General features: G+C 39.3%; 1 protein-coding gene across 3 annotated transcripts; it reads right to left on the reverse strand.

The window, feature by feature from the left end:
• Nucleotides 1–418: 418 nt before the first annotated feature.
• Nucleotides 419–17,025, reverse strand: eif4ea (eukaryotic translation initiation factor 4ea). Of its 3 annotated transcripts, none has more exons than XM_062999865.1 (7): nucleotides 17,001–17,025; nucleotides 12,207–12,310; nucleotides 10,887–10,982; nucleotides 5,518–5,581; nucleotides 5,307–5,420; nucleotides 1,898–2,037; nucleotides 419–556 (listed from the first exon to the last, which is right to left on the reverse strand). In XM_062999865.1, the coding sequence occupies exons 1-7, from the start codon at nucleotides 17,016–17,018 to the stop codon at nucleotides 442–444; spliced, it is 651 nt and encodes a 216-aa protein (XP_062855935.1). In that variant the 5' UTR covers nucleotides 17,019–17,025; the 3' UTR covers nucleotides 419–441. The 3 variants fall into 3 exon arrangements, with proteins under 3 accessions (XP_062855935.1, XP_062855937.1, XP_062855936.1); XM_062999867.1 differs by lacking the exon at nucleotides 17,001–17,025 and adding an exon at nucleotides 13,269–13,340; XM_062999866.1 differs by lacking the exon at nucleotides 17,001–17,025 and adding an exon at nucleotides 12,884–12,971.
• Between the last annotated feature and the right edge of the window lie 3,522 nt (nucleotides 17,026–20,547).

Consider the following 20,547-nt stretch of genomic DNA (forward strand, 5'->3'; position numbering starts at 1 on the left):
ACACAGAAAAGACATGGGCTGCTCCACCTGGGAATTGAACCCAGGACCCTCTGCTGTGTGGTGACCCTAGAGCAAGGCAAAACTTAGCAAAACTTTCTCATGCTTTGATCGTTTTCTGTCTCAGTTGTGTACATGTCTAAAGTGTAATGCTTATGACACTGACACTGGTCATTTAGCAATGGAATCAGCAATGTTAGTGTTTGAGGAATTCAGGGCTTTGAGGGGTTTGTTTATAATACAGAGGAGATGTAAACACAATAACTGGAAGTATGCTTTCTAGATTAGATTTTGGCATATGATGCACCCTCTTAGTGTTAACAAAGGAATTAGTGATATACCAACAGCATTGCAGCGTCATATTATTCCATTACTAACCAACAGTAAAGACATGTTCATAACCATGGACAACAAGGCGTACCTTAAACAGTGCAGGAACAGATCTCAGACCACAAATTTGTTTTTGGTGGTGGAGCCGCTCTTTGTGGCCGTGTCTGCGTGGGACTGGTAGCCAATGATGACTTTAGGTGGCACACCTAATCTATCCTTATACACACGTCTGTGGAAAAACACACGAGCAGCAGCAGAAATGATCACACCTAAAGGATGCCAATACAGCCACTTGAACACACTCATTTCAGCTACTAAACTGTACAGATAAAAGCCACGACATTAGAACTACCCATCTAACATGCTGTCAAAACAACTCTGACCAGTCAGGACATGAAGTCCACAGGACATCTGATGGAGTCCTATGGTATCTGGTACCAGTACATTACCAGCTGGTCCTTCAACTTCGGTGTACAGGAGTTAGAATGGGCTGTTTGACTGGCCTGTAACTATGATGCTCTATACAAAAAACTAGAATAGTATATTGCAGTGAGTGTTAATAAGGTCATAAGTGACCTCATAAGGTCAACTCATTAACAGGCACAGTAGATCTTCTGTTGGTCCGTACCAGAAACCACAGCCCTAATAAATCATGTCTGGCCAACAAACTACAGGTCCCTCTTCGGACCAGTGTCGGCTGCCTATGCTGGACCTTGCTGTTTCTGAGAAGCATTAATCCAGTCATCTGGCCATAATGATTTAGCCCTTACTAAAATCACTCAGGTCTTTATGCTGATCATATCTGCTGCATTCAACATGTAGACTATAAAAAAACTACCATCATCTCAACTTTTAATATACACCAACTCATGGCATGCACAAGTATTACAAAATAGGCATTGCCATGCACAATTTTGGGAAGTAATTCTAATGTTTTGGTTCATCAGCGAACCTGATCATGAGCCAAAACAATTGAACATCCAGTTGCAAAACCATTGGCATAAATATGGAGTTACACTTTTGCAACAACAGCAGCCTCCAGTTTTCTGGACAGGCATTTAACAAGATATAAAGTGTTTGTATGACCTGCTGGCTGTTAATAAAAAGTTATTTATTATTATTATTTATTAGGATTTTAACATCATGTTTTACACACTTTGGTTACATTCATAACAGGACAGTTACTGGTTACACAAGATTCATCAGTTTAAGTTTAATGTCAAACACAGTCATGGAGAATTTTGTATCTCCAATTCAACTGACTTGCATGTCTTTGGACTTTGGGAGGAAACCGAAGCTCCCGGAAGAAACCCACACGGACGCGGAGAGAGCATGCAAACTCCACACAGAAAGTACCCTGGCCGCACCAGCTGGGAATCGAATCCAGGACCTTCTTGCTGTGAGGCGACAGTGCTACCCACCAAGCCACCGTGCCGCCCGTGTATCCAGGTAGTAATATACTTGAGATTGTCAACAAAGCAGCTGTTCAGCTCCTTTTTGAGTTTTTTTTTTTTTTATTCAATTTTGTTGCCAATCGGTGTCTCTTAGCTGTAAATAAGTTTGTGCTTACCCTATGTGTATTATTGCATCTTTGTTCTGGTAGTCTGTTGTCCATATTGAAATTTTGTCTCCTTTTGTTCTGACGTTGACTACAGCACCACATACGTCATCGCTGTGGTCATCAAATGCTTCACCCACAAGGCATAAGAGCTAAAACATACACCTCATACATTAGCTGTCACAAAACACACATTCAGCAGAAAATCTTATGCTTCTAAAGAAAAAAATATACATTCACTGACGGCTGTATCAGAATACTCCATACTGATACTTTTTTTGATGTTTTCAAAACAGCCATGATTCTTTGTATTCTTTGTTTTTGATTCGTGACAGTCATATCTCGAAAGGCCTCATGATTGCTGCTGAATTAGAAGCTGCATGGATGTTCATCATGGATGTTCTACAGTGCTGTGAAAAGTATTTAACCACTCACCAGATTTCTTCTATTTTTGCTAATGTCATGTTGAAATATAAAAAATAGTTAGAAGATTTTAAACATAAGACAAAGACAACATATGTGAACACAAAATGCAGCTTTTAAATGATCATTCCACTTAATAAAGATTCATTCAGCTATATTAACCATGTAAAAAGGTAATTGCCCTCCTAAACCTAATAACTGGTTGTGCCACTCTTGGCAGTAACAACTGCAATTAAACATTTGTGATAACTTGTTAGGAGTCTTTTACATCACTGTGGCGGAATTTTGTTTTAATTTGGCTACATTGTAGAGCTTCTAAGCTTGGACTGTCTGTTAAAGATCTTGCCACAGCATTTTAAAGGAACTTTGAAGTCAGGCCTTTGACTTAGCCACAAAAAAACCTTTTATTTTTTATTTTTTTTATTTTTTTATGCCATTTAGAGGTGGACTTACTTGCGTGCTTTGGGTCATTGTCCTGCTGCGTAATCCAATTGCGCTTAAGCTTTCACCATCTGTGGATAATGGCTCTTACTGGGGTTTGTGAAGTTTAAAAGCCTTAGCAATAGACCGTTTCAAATGAATATTCATGAGTCCAGGAAGTGACGTGGATGTTCCTAAGACGCTTCCGCTTGGTGGTAAACAGCGCTCAGAACAATAGCGATTGAGCACAACTTCTTCAATTCTTTTGCGCTAGTTCAGGTGTGATTTATTGACAGTATGTCTAAATTAAAGTTAGGACCATGTTGTTCGGTTGGCGGATGTTCCCTCAGGCCAGGTACAAACTTGCTTTCAGAAATTAAGGTGAACAGATTTCCAAAAGAACGCACAGTGAAACGCTTGGATTGCTGCTGTAAATAGGGACGGCTGGATACCCACTATCAACTCTTATAATAAATGTAATATATATTATTTCATAATAAAATATTGTAAACAAATGTACTCAGCTGAACGCTGTTCTCATGGTGTCTTGTCCCTGACGTTTAGCTTACGTGTATTAAAATACGCAGGCGCTTAATATTTGTATTAATAGTACAGAATAAACATAAACCTAACATAAGCCTTAAAAAGTTCACATTTTCCTTAGAATACGGTGTAAAAGCCATAACTTTATAAGACTATATTTTGGGGAAATGTCACTATATGGAATTATATTAACAGCTTAATTAGCTGTAATAATTAGCTTAGCTTAATTATTAAATGACACGCAGACCTGTAAAGAAACATGGTTCTACTTTTGTAATACAAAAAGTAAACATACTATTTATGAATTCATTGTGCTTACTGTAAAATATTTAATGTATTTCCAGTTAGGCTATAAAAAAATAGTTTTAGCATTAGCTAATATGTTCTAATTCAGTAATAAGTAATTCACTGTGGTTTGTCATATTTTTTATCATATTATAATGGCTCTTAGCTCAACAGACACAAAAGGGGAGATGACAATAATTATTTTAATAATTAATTGTATGCGTTCAAACTGCGGTATGCTTTCACTGCCTCTCTGGTGTAAACACTCCGTTTCAACAAGGTAGTGACACACGGCTGGGTATGTTACCTCAGGCAAACGTTTTATGTCAGCGGAAAAACACTGACTTCTTAAATTCTCCTCAAAAGGGGCTGGTAAAGATACTTGATGATCTATCATAAATTTCTGCTTATGTCGCGTTTGTTTCGCGTTTTGTTGACTCGCAAAGTACGAGCTCGTCATGTTGACAGCTGGATGGATGTTTAAAAATGGCGCTACCGGAACAGACATGCGCAGTAGCGTTGTTATTGTTTACCTCATTGAAACGGTCTATAGCTTTCTAGCACTTTCCAAACTTAAAGGTTTCAATGATTTTATTTTGCATATGTATTTAAATATGTTAAGAAATCTGTTAAGAAACCTTTTAGCCTGCTTCACATGGCCAGACAGTTCTATTTAAGTTTAGATTTAACAGGTACTGGACTAGCAATCAAAAGGTCGCTGGTACAAGCCCCACCACTGCCAGGTTGCCACTGTTGGGCCCTTCAGCAAGGCCCTTAACCATCAGTTGCTTAGACAATATACTGTCACAGTACTGTAAGTCGCTGTGGATAAAAGCGTCTGCTAAATGTCGAAAATGTAAACAGGTCTTGCAGTAATCAAGTCTGGGTGTGGCTAGTAAAGTTGTCCATTTATGCTGGTTAACTGGTTGTTCAATAGTTAAGTGGGCAATCACTTTTTCATGGTAAACCAGTTGTTGTTATGGGTAATAATGAAATGAATAACTGATCGATTACTCAATGAACAAGTCACTGTTTAATCAATGCAGTTGATTTAAATTTAGTTTTTCCTTCCACTCCCCCCCCCTCCACTTTTCTAATGACGTTTGTGTAGACACTCCCCTGCCAACAGCACCACTGGGATTCAAACCCGTTTCTTGGCAGTGGTGTTGATTAAAATGGTTTCTTTATTTCATTGCTGATAGCTGATGGGTATTTTAAAATCAAGAACAAACATGCAGTTAACTCACACACACCAGCAGCATACAAAGTGACTGTAGTGAGTAAGTCTGATTCGGCAGAACTTCAACCCCCTTAACACTCAGTAAATCTACTGTGTGTCACTGTGGTGCCGCTGGTAATTAAACTGCACATAGTAATTATATCGAACGCGGCTGTGAGTCTACATGCATGTCATAATATCCATGCTTATGGTACTGTTTTGCCATACTGTCACATCTGGCTGTTTTATCAAACAGCACCTAAAGCTGATATAAAACGTGATGTAATATTTGTATTGGTTGTTATAATCCTCTCAGGTAACTCTTAACGATGTATTATCAGCTAAAAAGTGCAAAGCAAAATATGCATCCCTAAAAACCTCATTTTTCCTCGCTTCTGAGCAACATTATACGTTATAGCTTCAGTGCCTTCACCACACACATGCCTGGGCTGGAAGGAAAGTGTGCATAGTTTAGATTTAGCTTCAACTGGGCAGAGGCAAGGGTGTATGACTGCATGTGGTAATACAGACCGTCTCGAGCCAGAAGCGATCCAGGTCGGCTCTGCGTTGTTGTTTGGTAAGAGTGATGAGCCAGCGGCCGCCTTGTTTATTTCTTTCATCCTCCCACATAGGTTCAATGCCATCCTGCTCTCAAAATGGGCACAGTCACATGTCTTGCAACACACAAAGGTTTAAATAAATGCAATGACTTAAGTTGAGTTCATCTCATTACAGTGCTTACCTTAAAGAGTGAGTAGTCACATCCAGACATTAAATTACTTGATACCTGAATGTGATTGTAAAGCCTACAAAGAGAAAATCAGAATAAAGTAAATGTAATATGTGGTCTATATAGACTCTATTCACAGAGAAATTGAGACATTTTCTGCAACAAGACGGGTTATTTGATCATACTTCTGAACCCTTATTTAAACAGCAAAAGTAAAAAGAACTGACATATAATGTACTCACTTAATTTTGTAAATTGTAAATATAAACACATTTTGAATCTGACGCCTGCAACATACTCCACGGACTGAGAATCTATAAGAAAAGTGACAGTGCTACGCTCTGAGCCACCATGCAGTGCAACTGTACATAATTTTGTAAAAAGATTTAAGGAAAACAGTTTATTAGTGAATTACGGTGCAGATACCTTACAGCAACATGAAGCATTTGTCATCCTGCCCCATTTACAGTCTTTAAAGATTCATTGTCTATGCGGAAGATTGAAGAAGCAGTTGCAAAGGCTAAACATGTCAAATTTAAGGGAAAAGTTGAGTTTAAGAGTACAAATTTCTTCATGAAGCGCGTTGAGTTTAAAGATTTCGCGTTTAGGGGACGTTGAGTTACAAGGTACCACTGTAACTGGTTGTGCCACTCTTGGCAGATTCAACTGCAAGCAAACATTTGTGATAACTTGTGATGAGTCTCACTCTTCTTTGCAAAATTGTTTTAATCCGGCTACATTGGAAAGTTTCTAAGCATGGACTTCCCATTAAAGATCTTGCCACTGCATCTCAAAGGAATTTTAGTCAGGCCTTTGTCTTAGCCAACTGTGCTTGAGCTTTTTGTGGATAATGGCTCTTATTGGGGTTTGCTGAAGTTTTAGAGCCTTAGCAATAGCTTTCTAACCCTTTCCAAACTTGTAGATTTCAATGATTTTATTTTGCATATGTACTTAAATCTGTTAAGAATTTGGCTTCTGGCGCAGCGGTAAAAAGACACGCTGCAACCGGAGCTGGATCTCGAGTATGTTGTATCGAATCCAGCTCTGCCTTACCGACCGAGATGAGAGGAGTTGAGGAAGGAGTGCTCTTAGGGTGTGTCTCTCTGCACGCAACGCGAGGTGGCAAGATGCATACGGCATCTCCTCGGTCAGGGCAGGGATCGTCAGAGGCAGAGAGGATGCGTGATGCAAATTGGGCAATTGGATGCGCTAAAGGGGGAGAAAAAGGGAGAAAAAAAAAAAGAATGTGGCTTCATGTGCTGCTTTTAAGACCTTCCAGCCTGCTTTACATTGCCAGACAGGTTTTATTAAAGTGATTTAGATTAAACAGGTCTTGCAGTAATCAAGTCTGGGTGTGGCTAGTAAAGTTGAATGCACTTGTTCATTTATTCTGGTTGACCGGTTGTTCAGTAGTTAAGGGGGCGATCACTGTTTCACAACTTTTTGGCAGACAGACAAAAAAACTAATTAAGCAAATCTTTGCAGTTTATGCTTGCATGCACTTTTCAACATTTATTTCTGAAGGGTCCGCTACAACCTGAAATCAGAAAAAGTGTTTCTTAGATTTACTTTTATTTTTATTTAATTGCAGACACTATTAAAACAAGATATTGGAGGGTTTCATTTAGCTCAGAGATGGACTTGCTTGTGTGCTTTGGATCATCGTCCTACTGACAACGCTGTCCACGGAGTGGGATAGGAAACGCGGAGTGGACTTAGCAAATCTCCGTTCTCTTCCTCGTTCCTCACAGCCAACTACACAACAATACCACTTGAAAATGGCATTGCTTAATGTTCGTTCACTCAACACAAAAAGTACTGTACTTAGTGAATTTATATCTGACAGTGAACTAGACTTTTTCTGTCTCACTGAAACTTGGCATAAACCCTTGGATTATTTTACGTTAAATCAGACCACGCCAATGGGATACTCGTATATTGATGAACCTCGTATGGAAGGGCGAGGTGGTGGTGTTGCTGCAGTCTATAGGGATGATATTAAAATAACCACTTTGTCTTTTCCTGCTGCTCTTTCTTTTGAACACCTGGCTTTCAAGTTGTCAGGGCCTACTCCTCTGGTCACTGCTGTAGTTTATCGTCCGCCAAAGCCAAACGCTTCCTTTCTCTCTGATTTTTCAGATTTTTTAACCCAGCTTAGTGCCCTCTCATCCTCTGTACTGCTTATGGGTGATTTTAACATCCATATTGATGACAACAACTGTAAATTTGCCAGGGAATTTTTGGAATTGTTACAGTGTTTTAATTTCACACAACATATACATTTTCCAACTCATAAAAAAGGTCATACTCTTGACCTTGTCTGCTCTACTGGTGTCCTAGCTCATCAGCCGTCCAGCCATGACCTTACTGTCTCTGATCATTTGACAATCATCATGGACATTGAGGTCACTAGGCCCATCACTAGAGCTAAACGTAAAATATCCTTCAGGAATCTTCAATATATCTCTCCCTCTGCTTTCTCAGATTCTCTTGTTAAAAAGATGTCTGTCTGTCCTGTACTGTCTAGTAATTCATCTGACCTTGTCGATTACTATAATGACATACTCGCCTCATGTCTTGATGAGCTGGCTCCTTTGAGAACCAAATTTGTTTCATTTAGTCATTCCGCACCATGGTACACAATTGAGCTTCACCAAATGAAATCCCGTAAACGCCAGCTTGAAAGACTTTATAAGAAAACCGGTCTAACAGTACATTATCAGATTTATTCTGATTATCTTCAACATTACAAAGACGCTCTTACGGCAGCCCGATCCACTTACTATTCCGAACTCATACATGCTGGATCAACAAATCCTAAGACTCTCTTTTCCACAATAAATAAACTTCTCAAACCAGTTGACAATACTACCAATTCCTTTACAGTTGACAAGTGTAACTCTTACCTCTCATTTTTTCAAACAAAAGTTGAGAATATCCACAATTTTCTGACAGTTTCCCCTGTCATCTCTGTTTCTCCGCCTATCTCATCTCAATTTATTACCCAGCCTCTGTCTCAGTTCTCACCTGTGTCTCTTTTGGACCTATCTGAGATCTTAACAGGGATGCGAAGCTCCACTTGTGTTTTGGATCCTGCTCCATCAAAACTTGTTAAGGGTTGTTTTCCAGTTATCTCATCACTTATCACAGAGATAATCAATTCCTCTCTTAGTTCTGGCTCAGTCCCTCAATCACTCAAATTGGCTGCTGTTACTCCCATACTTAAAAAACCTGGACTTGACTCTAACATTATGAGTAACTTTCGGCCCATTTCCAATCTTCCATTTCTGTCGAAAATACTGGAACGTGTTGTTGCCTCACAGCTCAAAGATCACCTAAATTCCAATAATCTATTTGAATCATTTCAGTCTGGTTTCCGCCCCCAGCACAGCACTGAGTCAGCCCTCCTCAAAGTCACAAATGACCTTCTTCTTTCCTCAGACTCTGGACAAATTAATATTCTCGTCCTCCTTGATCTTACTGCAGCTTTTGACACCATTAATCACTCCATTCTTCTGTCCCGCCTTGAATCCTCTGTCAACATCACTGGTACTGCCCTTTTGTGGTTAAGGTCATATCTCGTAAACAGACAACAGTTTGTTAATATCAACAATTGTAGTTCTGCCATTGCTCCACTGTCCCAAGGCGTTCCCCAAGGCTCAGTGTTAGGTCCCCTTTTGTTTATTCTTTATATGCTCCCCCTTGGTGACATCATACGTCGGCATGGTTTACATTTCCACTGCTATGCTGATGATATTCAGCTTTACATCTCCTCCAAATCCATTAATACTGAACTTCACTCCACTCTGACAAATTGCATCACTGAAATGAAATTGTGGATGAAAGCTAATTTCCTCAAATTAAACTGTGAAAAATCAGATATGATCATTGTAGGTCCTACATCCCTGGCAAAAACCACAAAAAATTTTCAAATTACCATTGATAATGACACTTTGTCTCCGTCTTCTAACATCCGAAATCTTGGTGTAATTTTTGATAGCAACCTCTCTTTTGACCGCCATGTAAATCACATCACCAAAACTGCTTTCTTTCATCTAAAAAACATAGCACGTCTACGTCCATCACTCTCCTTTTCTGCCGCCGAAACCTTGATTCATGCTTTTATTACATCCAGAATTGATTATTGCAATAGCATCCTTTATGGTACATCTAACAAAATCCTAAAAAAACTTCAGTATATCCAGAATTCAGCTGCTCGCCTCCTTACTCATACTCGCTCCCGTGATCATATTACACCTGTTCTACAAAAACTTCATTGGCTTCCCGTTGCTCAACGCATTCAATTCAAAATTCTTCTATTCACTCACAAAGCTCTCCATAATCAGGCCCCATCCTACCTCACCGACCTGCTCCATCAGCACATTCCCTCCCGTAGCCTTCGCTCTTCTGAGGCTAACCTACTGTCCATACCCTCTAGGACCAAGCACCGGACCTGGGGTGACAGGGCCTTTTCCATAGCTGCTCCATCTTTATGGAATGCTCTCCCCAAACACCTACGAGATTGTCCTGACCTGTCCAAATTCAAGTCACTTCTCAAAACTCATCTATTCAATATGGCATTTAACTTGTAACAACACGAAATAAATGCTTTTATTTTTGCTATTCTTTTTAATAGTTTTTATACTTAGATCACGACAGAAATGTGAAGTCCTAGATCCTAAAACTTGTAAAGTTTTCAGTTTCCTGATTGCATGTAAATCTGTCCTGTTTCTGTCTAATTTTAAGAAATTGTTCTATATTTGTTGTTCTCTCATAATTTAGCTAATTTTTAATGAACTGTCTTATGCTGCTCTCTTTGTTTTTATCTTAATTATTCTTGATGTTGATGTACTATTTTGATTTTGTACTATGATTTGTATGGTGTATGTACGTATTTGTTTTGATTATTTGTCTTATGTAAAGCGTCTTTGAGTATCTTGAAAAGCGCTATATAAATAAAATGTATTATTATTATTATTATTATTACTGCATAACCCAGATGCACTGGAGCTTTGTGTCACAAAATGACAGGCAGACATTCTCCCTCAGGATTTTATGATGAAGAGCAGAATGTATCCCACCATCTCACTACCACCAGCATGACTGACTGTTGGTATGATGTTTTTAAGGTGTTAGCTTTGCGCCAGATGTAACAGGAATCCTCTTTGAAACATTTGTTCAATCTATGATTATTTAAACAAGTATAAAAGCATGAATTTAAAAACTGAAAGGAAGCATGTTTCTGCTGACTGCTATATTTTTTTATATTCATTACATTCATCTTAATAATATAAGAAATAATCTATTTCTGGCACACAGCTAGACCAGGGTCATTCACTCTAACATGCTGATTCATGAGAGTGACCAGTGCTGTAACTTACGCCCAAAAGTCCTCAACTGTGTCAAACTTAGAGATAAGCCGCAGGTTGGCTTGCCAGGTTTTGTTTTTATCATTCTTGAAAAACCACAGAGCCCATCTGAAAAACACAATATTATTTGGCATGACTTATATCAGGTCTAACAGCATGAATGATTTAAAGGTTTTTATAAAGAAACCTTTACAGATAATAGATAGATAATAAAAAAAATAACCAAAACCGGTGGTCCGGGTCCTTTCTCTGTGGAGTTTGCATGTTCTCCCCGTGTCTGCGTGGGTTTCCTCCGGGTGCTCCGGTTTCTTCCCACATTCCAAAGACGTGCAAGTGAGGTGAATTGGAGATACAAAATTGTCCAAGACTGTGTTTGATATAACCTTGTGAACTGATGAAGCTTGTGTAATGAGTAACTACTGTTCCTGTCATGAATTTAACCAACGTGTAAAACATGACGTTAAAATCCTAATAAACAAACAAACACTATTGAGACTCAATTCCTTTTGGAACACAGCAAAGACAAACTAACCTGGTTCTGCATCAAGACAATATTAATGTTATATTATCAGTATACACAAATTACCCTATTACTAAGCAAAGGTTTTCATGGCTTTATTAGGTTCCCAAAACAATGTCTTTACCCCCTATGTAAAATATTTTACAATTCTATTTATCTGGACACTTAAATAGCATGGCATAAAAACATATATATTTGACTGCTTTTGAGACTGTCCTGCTTCACATTGCCTAGTAAATTGTACTAAAACTATGTTTAAATTCAAATAATTAATTAAACAACTTTTTAAACCAATAGTCTATATTTTATCTGAAAACAAATGTACTATTGAATTATCTGAAAATGCATTTATGGGAGCCAAAAAAAGGCTGTGGTGACAGACAGAAAACCCAGCTGACACTCTACAGGGAGCAATACGAGAGGCTGAGGAAACGTCAGGGACTAAAACATGAGTTAGAGTATGAGGAAGGTTAAAGCTAAAGTTAATCCTACTAGTAATGGGTCACAACACCTACAGTAGAAGACTACAAGTAAATTCTTGCAATGAGAATAACATTATCTGGACCCATTACCTGGAGTCCCATGGTGGTCCTTTTCCAATGTTGAATAAAATGAAGGGGATGCTGACAAATTGTGCATAACATGCAATGAGCCCCGGTCAAAGGTACTTTTTTCATATTAAGTTCCCAAACTCTGCATTACATAAAAAATCCCTAGACATAGGAAATCATAAAACGCACCAACAGCCTCTTTACAAAATGCCAAAGTGTTCACAACACTAATGACTGATTTTAAAACAATGTTCTATTTACCTGTTTTGTAATGGATGTTTGATGTAATCTTCAGGACTCACAATTGCTTGCTTAGAAGAATCAGTTTGCTCTTCTTCTGAATTAGCTGTATTTGATATAATATCCTATAAACAAGACAGACAGAGTAATTAAGAATGTGATGACAATTAGTGACTTCATCACATTTCACTTTCTCCCATTCAATCAGTACCACTGTGCATTCATACGTATTTGAGACAGAATTTGTAAAGGCATTTCAAAGACTGTAGGAATAGTGCAGGATGCCACACAGGAACATGTATTCCAGGAACCAGAGTTTGATCTACAGTACAACTCTTGTCACTGTCTGTAAGAAGTGTCATGTTTTCAAAGAGTTTAAGTACTACAGTTTCTTTGCACCTCCCAGATATATTATCTTGGTCAGGCAGATGGATAGGCTGCCTGACCAAGATAAGAATGTTAATATGATCAAAGAAAGCCAACATTAAAATGACAATTTATTTATTGTCATATTATTAAACTGTTTGATGTTGTGCCCCTTCCAACGGAGATGTAACAGCACCCCCCCCCCCCCCACACACACACACACGTCACCAATCGCACAAAAAACATTGCGAAAGCTCTCGACAAGCCAAAATAATTAACGTTGTGCACATTATACACACGATGCAATTTTGATGTTTAAAAATACGTATTACTTCATGTAGATAATACATCCCGATCCCATGTGAGCCGATACTATGAACACATGATATAAACTCGTGGTTCACTTTAGTAAATCGTAAGCGGTTCTTGCTTTGGGTGTAGATGAGAGCAGAAAACGTTACAGAGCCAAGAAGAGGCAAAAGTTCATAAATTACTAAGTTGGTTAGTTCAGGATCATCTGATCTGACTGACTAAACTTTTAGCTCCACAGGCAGAACGAGTCTGACTCGGTTACCGCTCTGTGGTAATACTCAGTGTAATTAAGCCTGAGCTTTATGAGGTAAGCGAGTCACACACAATGTTCCAGTAACTGGTGTTTATTTAAAACCGCAACATCCATTATAACAGTAAAAGAGATAACTGTGAAAAGAAACTTACGATTCGCATCTTATGAATCGACTCATGACTCACTTATAGCGACACTGTGAACAGAGCATCTCCGACACCTCTCTTAAAGACACACACACGTACTGTAACAGCACTCATTGTTTAGTCACCGATTTATCTTCACAGTTAGCCGTATTTTTTATCTGGATAACATTAAATGCGCGTTTGTGCGTGGTCAGCAAGACTAATCAAATGTGTCTCCTGTAGATAAAAAATGAATTGCTTTAGTTTTAAAGCAATTGTTTGTGAAGGTTTTAACGTCATGTTTTTTACACTTTGGTTACATTCATCACAAGAACAGTAGTTATTCATTACACAAGGTTCATCATTTCACACAAGTTTATTTCAAACAGTCATGGACAATTTTGTATCTCCAATTCACCTCACTTGCACGTCTTTGGACTGTGGGAGGAAACTGGAGCATCCGGAGGAAACCCACACAGACACGGGGAGAACATGCAAACTCCACACAGAAAGGACCCGGACCGCCCTACCTGGGGATCGAACCCAGGACCTTCTTGCTGTGAGATGACAGTGCTACCCCCTTTCTTGTAGACTTGTGCTTCAAATAAAGAACTTTATATTGACCAGATTGTTAGTTTTTTTTGCCACTGGAGTTATCTTACACCCAACTGGACAAACCATGTTATTCATTTGAGCATAACATCACGCCCTGCCTGGCTGCAATATGCACAATATCACAATCTGATATGTACACTGATCAGCCATAACATTAAAACCACCTCCTTGTTTCTACACTCACTGTCCATTTCATCAGCTCTACTTACCATATAGAAGCACTTTGTAGTTCTACAATTACTGACTGTAGTCCATCTGTTTCTCTGCATGCTTTGTTAGCCCCCTTACATGCTGTTCTTCAGTGGTCAGGACCCCCACAGGACCACCACAGAGTAGGTATTATTTGGGTGGTGGATCATTCATAGCACTTTAGTGACACTGACATGGTGGTGGTGTGTTAGTGTGTGTTGTGCTGGTATAAGTGGATAAGACACAGCAGCGCTGCTGAAGTTTTTAAACACCTCACTGTCACTGCTGGAATGAGAGTAGTCCACCAACCAAAAATATCCAGCCAACAGCGCCCCATGGGCAGCGTCCTGTGACCACTGATGAAGGTCTAGAAGATGACCAACTCAAACAGCAGCAATAGATGAGCGATCGTCTCTGACGTTACATTAACTAGGTGGGAGTGTCTAATAGAATGGACAGTGAGTGGACACAGGTCCTGTGGGGGTCCTGACCATTGAAACAGGGAGAAAGCAGACTAAAACAGTATGTAGAGAAATAGATGGACTACAGTCAGTAATTGCTTCTATATGGTGAGTGTAGAAACAAGGAGGTGGTTTTAATGTAATGGCTGATCGGTGTATATGATAAATGACTGTAGCCCATGTGTTGTGTTATACACATTGTGAACCCTGCTGTTTCCCATGTATCAAATGAATAAAAACCCCTATAGGATCCCAGCTTACCAGATTTTTGGTTGGTGGATCATTCTCAGCACTGCATTCTCACTAACATAATGACATGGTAGTTTTTGTTGTACTGTTTACACTTACTGGCCTTTTTATATTACTGGAACACCTACCCTGTTAGCACTATTTGTAGGTGTACAGCTATAGAGCTGTTTTAAATTTTCTGATCAGATGACTCTGTTGGCTTTATTTGTTTGTCTGAATCACTCACTATGTTGACATTAAAGTGTTTCAAAATCCCAACAACACTGCTGCACCTGAATACTTGCTGGTTTAAGATTGTCTTATGTGGTTGTGTCCTAAAGCTTGCAGTTTTGCTGCTAACCATTACTGGTCTGTGCTGTTTTTCTAGCAAGGTTTTATGATATATGGCCAAATGTTCACAGACTTCCCGGCTGATTATTAAGTTAGGGTGATTTAGCCACAACAATTAGCTAACAAAAAACTTTCTAGCAAATGGTGTAGCTAAAACACAACTCAGGGTGTCCATATACTTTTGAACGTAACATCACGCCCTGCCTGGCTGCAATATGCACAATGTTACAATCTATAACAACCACCTATATTTTAGAGTTTGTTTACTTAAAATTTGACTCTGGTAATGCCACAGGTATTGTTTGTTTATTTATTAGAATTTTAACATCATGTTTTACATTTTGGTTACATTCATGACAGGAACGGTAGTCACTCATTACACAAGATTCATCAGTTCACAAGGTACAGGGGTTAGACAATGAAACTGAAACACCTGTCATTTTAGTGTGGGAGGTTTCATGGCTAAATTGGACCAGTCTGGTGGCCAATCTTCATTAATTGCACATTGCACCAGTAAGAGCAGAGTGTGAAGGTTCAATTAGCAGGGTAAGAGCACAGTTTTGCTCAAAATATTGCAATGCACACAACATTATGGGTGACATACCAGAGTTCAAAAGAGGACAAATTGTTGGTGCACGTCTTGCTGGCGCATCTGTGACCAAGACAGCAAGTCTTTGTGATAGCTCGGTGGTTAAGGTACTGGACTAGTAAACAGAAGGTTGCCGGTTCGAGCCCCACCACCACCAAGTTGCCACTGTTGGGTCCCTGAGCAAGGCCCTTAACCCTCAATTGCTCATTGTGTTCCACTCATTGTGTAAGTCGCTTTGGATAAAAGCGTCTGCTAAATGCTGAAAATGTAAAAAATGTAAATGTGATGTATCAAGAGCCACGGTATCCAGGGTAATGTCAGCATTGGGGTGTTTTGGAGAAGCGAGTCAGGAAACGTTTTCCTCCACCAGCATCACGTAGTGACCTGGCCACTATCCTGCAAGAAGAATGGCTTAAAATCCCTCTGACCACTGTGCAGGACTTGTATATGTCATTTCCAAGACGAATTGACGCTGTATTGGCCGCAAAAGGAGGCCCTACACCATACTAATAAATGATTGTGGTCTAAAACCAGGTGTTTCAGTTTCATTGTCCAACCCCTGTATATCGAACACAGTCATGGACAATTTAGTATCTCCAATTCCCCTCACTTGCATGTCTTTGGACTGTGGGAGAAAACCGGAGCACCCGGAGTAAACCCACGCAGACACGGGGAGAACATGCTCACAGGTAATACATATAAAAGAACACGGTCATCTGCACAATAAACCACTTTAAACTAAAATGAATGGTTCCACGTGGTTTAGAAATGGAATGTCAAACAAGCACATGGTCAGGTGTCCACATACTTTTGGCACACAGGGGAGCTTAAAATAGACAACAATTCTAGGACTATTACAAGAAAACTGTGTGTGTTTGTGTATATAAATCTGTAAATGAAATTACGATTTATTAAGCAATTTAAACGAAATTTTAAATTCTAAGGTGTGTTAGGAGCACAGTGCAAACATAACTGAGCTCAAGAAGATTGTAAACAAGTTTACTAACACAAAATCTATCTAGTTAATTGCAAAAAACATAACTTTAAGATGAATTAAGACACACCTAACAGATATATTAGTAATGTCTAATGTAAAACTATTATGAAAGCTACATACAAAAAAAGCTATACACACCCACTTACTACAGCTTTAAACATGCGCGCTTGTTAAGTTGTTTTAATCTAAATTAAATAAGGCAATACATAAACACATGCTTTTTTTTATAACGTAAACATCCAATAACACATACAAAGAAACATTATACGGCTTTTATTACCCCTAAAAAGGTCCAAAACAAGCGTTTAACAGTCAAAACTTTCTCTCACCGGTTCAGCAGTCGCCATCTTTTGACACCGTGACGATTGACTAACCCGAGACAGGGGCTTTGTTTCAAATTAGCTTCTTGTCTGGTGACTAGTGCACTACCTGCTACTTGAGCCTTACTGCTTTCCAATCCTTACAGCTTAACCTTGTAGGTATACACCGATCAGGCATAACATTATGACAACCTCCTTGTTTTTACACTCACTGTCCATTTGATCAGCTCCACTTACCATATAGAAACACTTTGTAGTTCCACAGTTACTGACTGTGGTCCATCTGTTTCTCTACATACTTTTTTAGCCTGCTTTCACCCTGTTCTTCAATGGTCAGGACCCCCACAGGACCACCACAGAGCAGGTATTATTTAGATGGTGGGTCATTCTCAGCACTGCAGTGACACTGACATGGTGGTGGTGTGTTAGTGTGTGTTGTGCTGGTATGAGTGGATCAGACACAGCAATGCTGATGGAGTTTTTAAACACCTCACTGTCCCTGCTGGACTGAGAATAGTCCACCAACCAAAAATATCCAGCCAACAGCGTCCCGTGGGCAGCGTCCTGTGACCACTGATGAAGGTCTAGAAGATGACCAACTCGAACAGCAGCAATAGATGAGCGATCGTCTCTGACTTTACATCTACAAGGTAAACCAACTAGGTAGGAGTGTGTTATAGAGTGTACAGTGAGTGGACACGGTATTTAAAAACTCCAGCGCTGCTGTGTCTGATCCACTCATACCAGCACAACACACACTAACACACCACCACCATGTCATTGTCACTGCAGTGCTGAGAATGATCCACCACCTAAATAATACCTGCTCTGTGGTGGTCCTGTGGGGGTCCTGACCACTGACGAACAGGGTGTAAGCAGGCTAAAAAAGTATGTAGAGAAATAGATGGACTACAGTCAGTAATTGTAGAGCTACGAAGTGCTTCTATATGGTAAGTGGAGCTGATAAAATAAACAGTGTGTCTAGAAAGCAAGAGGTGGTTTTAATGTTATGGCTGATCGGTGAATGATAACTGACTGTAGCTGCTGCCATATCCCATGTATTAACTGAATAAAAACCCCCTACAGGATCCCAGCTGACCAGATTTTTGGTTGGTGGATCATTCTCAGCACTGCATTCTCACTAACATAATGACATGGTAGTTTTTGTTGTACTGGTATGAATACTGTTTACACTTACTGGCATGTTTATATTACTGGAACACCTACTCTGTTAGCACTATTTGCAGATGTACAGCTATAGAGCTGTTTTGAATCAGTGGACACTTTCTCATCACATTACACTGTTGGCTTTATATTTTGTCTGAATCACTCACTATGTTGACATTAAAGTGTTTCAAAATCCCAACAACACTGCTGCACCTGAATACTTGCTGGTTTAAGATTGTCTTATGTGGTTGTGTCCTGAAGCTTGCAGTTTTGCTGCTAACCATTACTGGTCTGTGCTGTTTTTCTAGCAAGGTTTTATGATATATGGCCAAATGTTCATGGACTCCCCTGGTAATTATTAAGTTAGGGTGATTTAGCCACAACAATTGGTAACTGGTGTATTGGTCTATTCCTGCATTTCAGGCTTGCAATACATTTCGAATAAGTTGGGACAGGGGCAGTTTAGGTGCTAGTAATTTGGTAAAAAGAAGAACAATACTAAACAATGATGTGATTTTAAACAGGTGATGTCAACAGGTGATTGTAATCATAATTTGGTACAAAAGCAGTATCGATTAAAGGCTTTAAGGAGCAAAGATGGACAGAGGATCTCCAGTTTAATAAAATGATACTTAAACCAATGTTCTTCAAAGAAAGATGAAAGAGGATTTTCATATTTATTTCTCTATAGTGCAAAATATCTTAAAATTATTCAAGTAATCTTGGCTAGGCTGCAAGCCTAAGCTGAACACCCATGATCTCTGATCCCTCAGACGGCACTGCATCAAGAACCATCAATCATCAATAGCTGATATAACCACATAGGCAAAGGGTTACTTGTTTGAAGGAAGAATGGGACAAAACACCTGAAACACTAAATCGCTTGGTATCCTAGGTGCTAAAACGTCCTTTAAGTGTTGTGAGAAGGAATGGCAACATGATTTACTATCCCAAGTTGTTTTGGAATGTGTTGCAGGCCCGAAATGCAGGAATGAATGTAGATTAACAAATAAAATGAACTTCACCAAGCAAAACATGAAATAAAAGGTAATTTAAAACAACTGTTTTTTGGCTATAAATTCTCAAAAAATATAATAACTAAATGCTTCCAACTTTGTGGCAACAGTTTTCCTCTCCAGGTCCAGTACACCAGTGGCCTGCATAGTTTCAACCACAATGAACATATTTGGAACAGACAAAATGTTGTAGAAAAACTTCCCAGAAGACTGGAGGCCGTTTAATTATCTCCATAATAATACCCATGGTTTTGGAATAGGAATAGGAGTCTAATGGTCAGGTGTCCACAATGGTGTGCCTAGTTGTAGGAATCTGAATTTTATTGAAGAGGCTCTGCCTCAAATCAATTCCAGTTTCTTTGCAAGTGAATTTGTATTTATTAAAAAAAAAAAAAACTGTTAAATGATATGATATGATATTTTATATGATAAAAGGACAGTGCTAAAATCTTCTGGAACTCGAGCACATCCTGAATCAATAGTTAAAGGGCAGTTGTAAAAGGTACTGAACGAGTAAGCAGAAGGTCACTGGTTCAAACCCCACCACTGCCAGGTTGCCACTGATGGGCCCTTGAGCAAGGCCCTTAACCCTCAAACTGTATACTGTAAGTCGCTTTGGACATGTACAAAAATGTACATGTAAACCATATTGTACTGCAGCTTCCAGTTTATCAGTACCAATGCAAAACATATACTCTCAGACACTTTTTAGACCCACCTACCTGGTATCATATTCATTATTTTCTATACTATACCTACCAAACAATGAACTTTGTCAGGAGGCAGGAGTCATATTAATTCTGTGTTTTGTAAAAGGATGTCCAACACAACACATGTAACACAAACCATGTATAGTGTTTACTTCCAATCCTTACTGAACTGTATTTAATTCAAAGCTGTTACATCACCCTTCTTTTTACAACATTCTGTAACTGTTCAGGAATGGCACTCTCTTACTACAAAGCCCAATGTTGTAACATGCAGAATGTGGCTTGGCATTGTTTAGCTAGAAACACATGTTACTGGGTGGGATATATTAGGCAGCAAGTGAACATTTTATCCTCAAAGTTGATGTGTTAGAAGCAGGAAAAATGGGCAAGCGTAAGGATTTGAGCGAGTTTGACAAGGGCCAAATTGTGATGTCTAGACGACTGGGTCAGAGCATCTCCAAAACTGCAGCTCTTGTGGGGTGTACCTGGTCTGCAGAGGTCAGTATCTATCAAAAGTGGTCCAAGGAAGGAACAGTGGTAAACCAGCGACAGGGTCATGGGCGGCCAAGACTCATTGATGCACGTAGGGAGCGAAGGCTGGCCCGTGTGGTCCGCGCCAACAGACGAGCTACTGTAGCTCAAATTGGTTAAGTAGTTAATGCT

The sequence above is a fragment of the Trichomycterus rosablanca genome, chromosome 8 (genome assembly GCF_030014385.1).
Source record: "Trichomycterus rosablanca isolate fTriRos1 chromosome 8, fTriRos1.hap1, whole genome shotgun sequence".
NCBI classification, from domain to species: domain Eukaryota; kingdom Metazoa; phylum Chordata; class Actinopteri; order Siluriformes; family Trichomycteridae; genus Trichomycterus; species Trichomycterus rosablanca.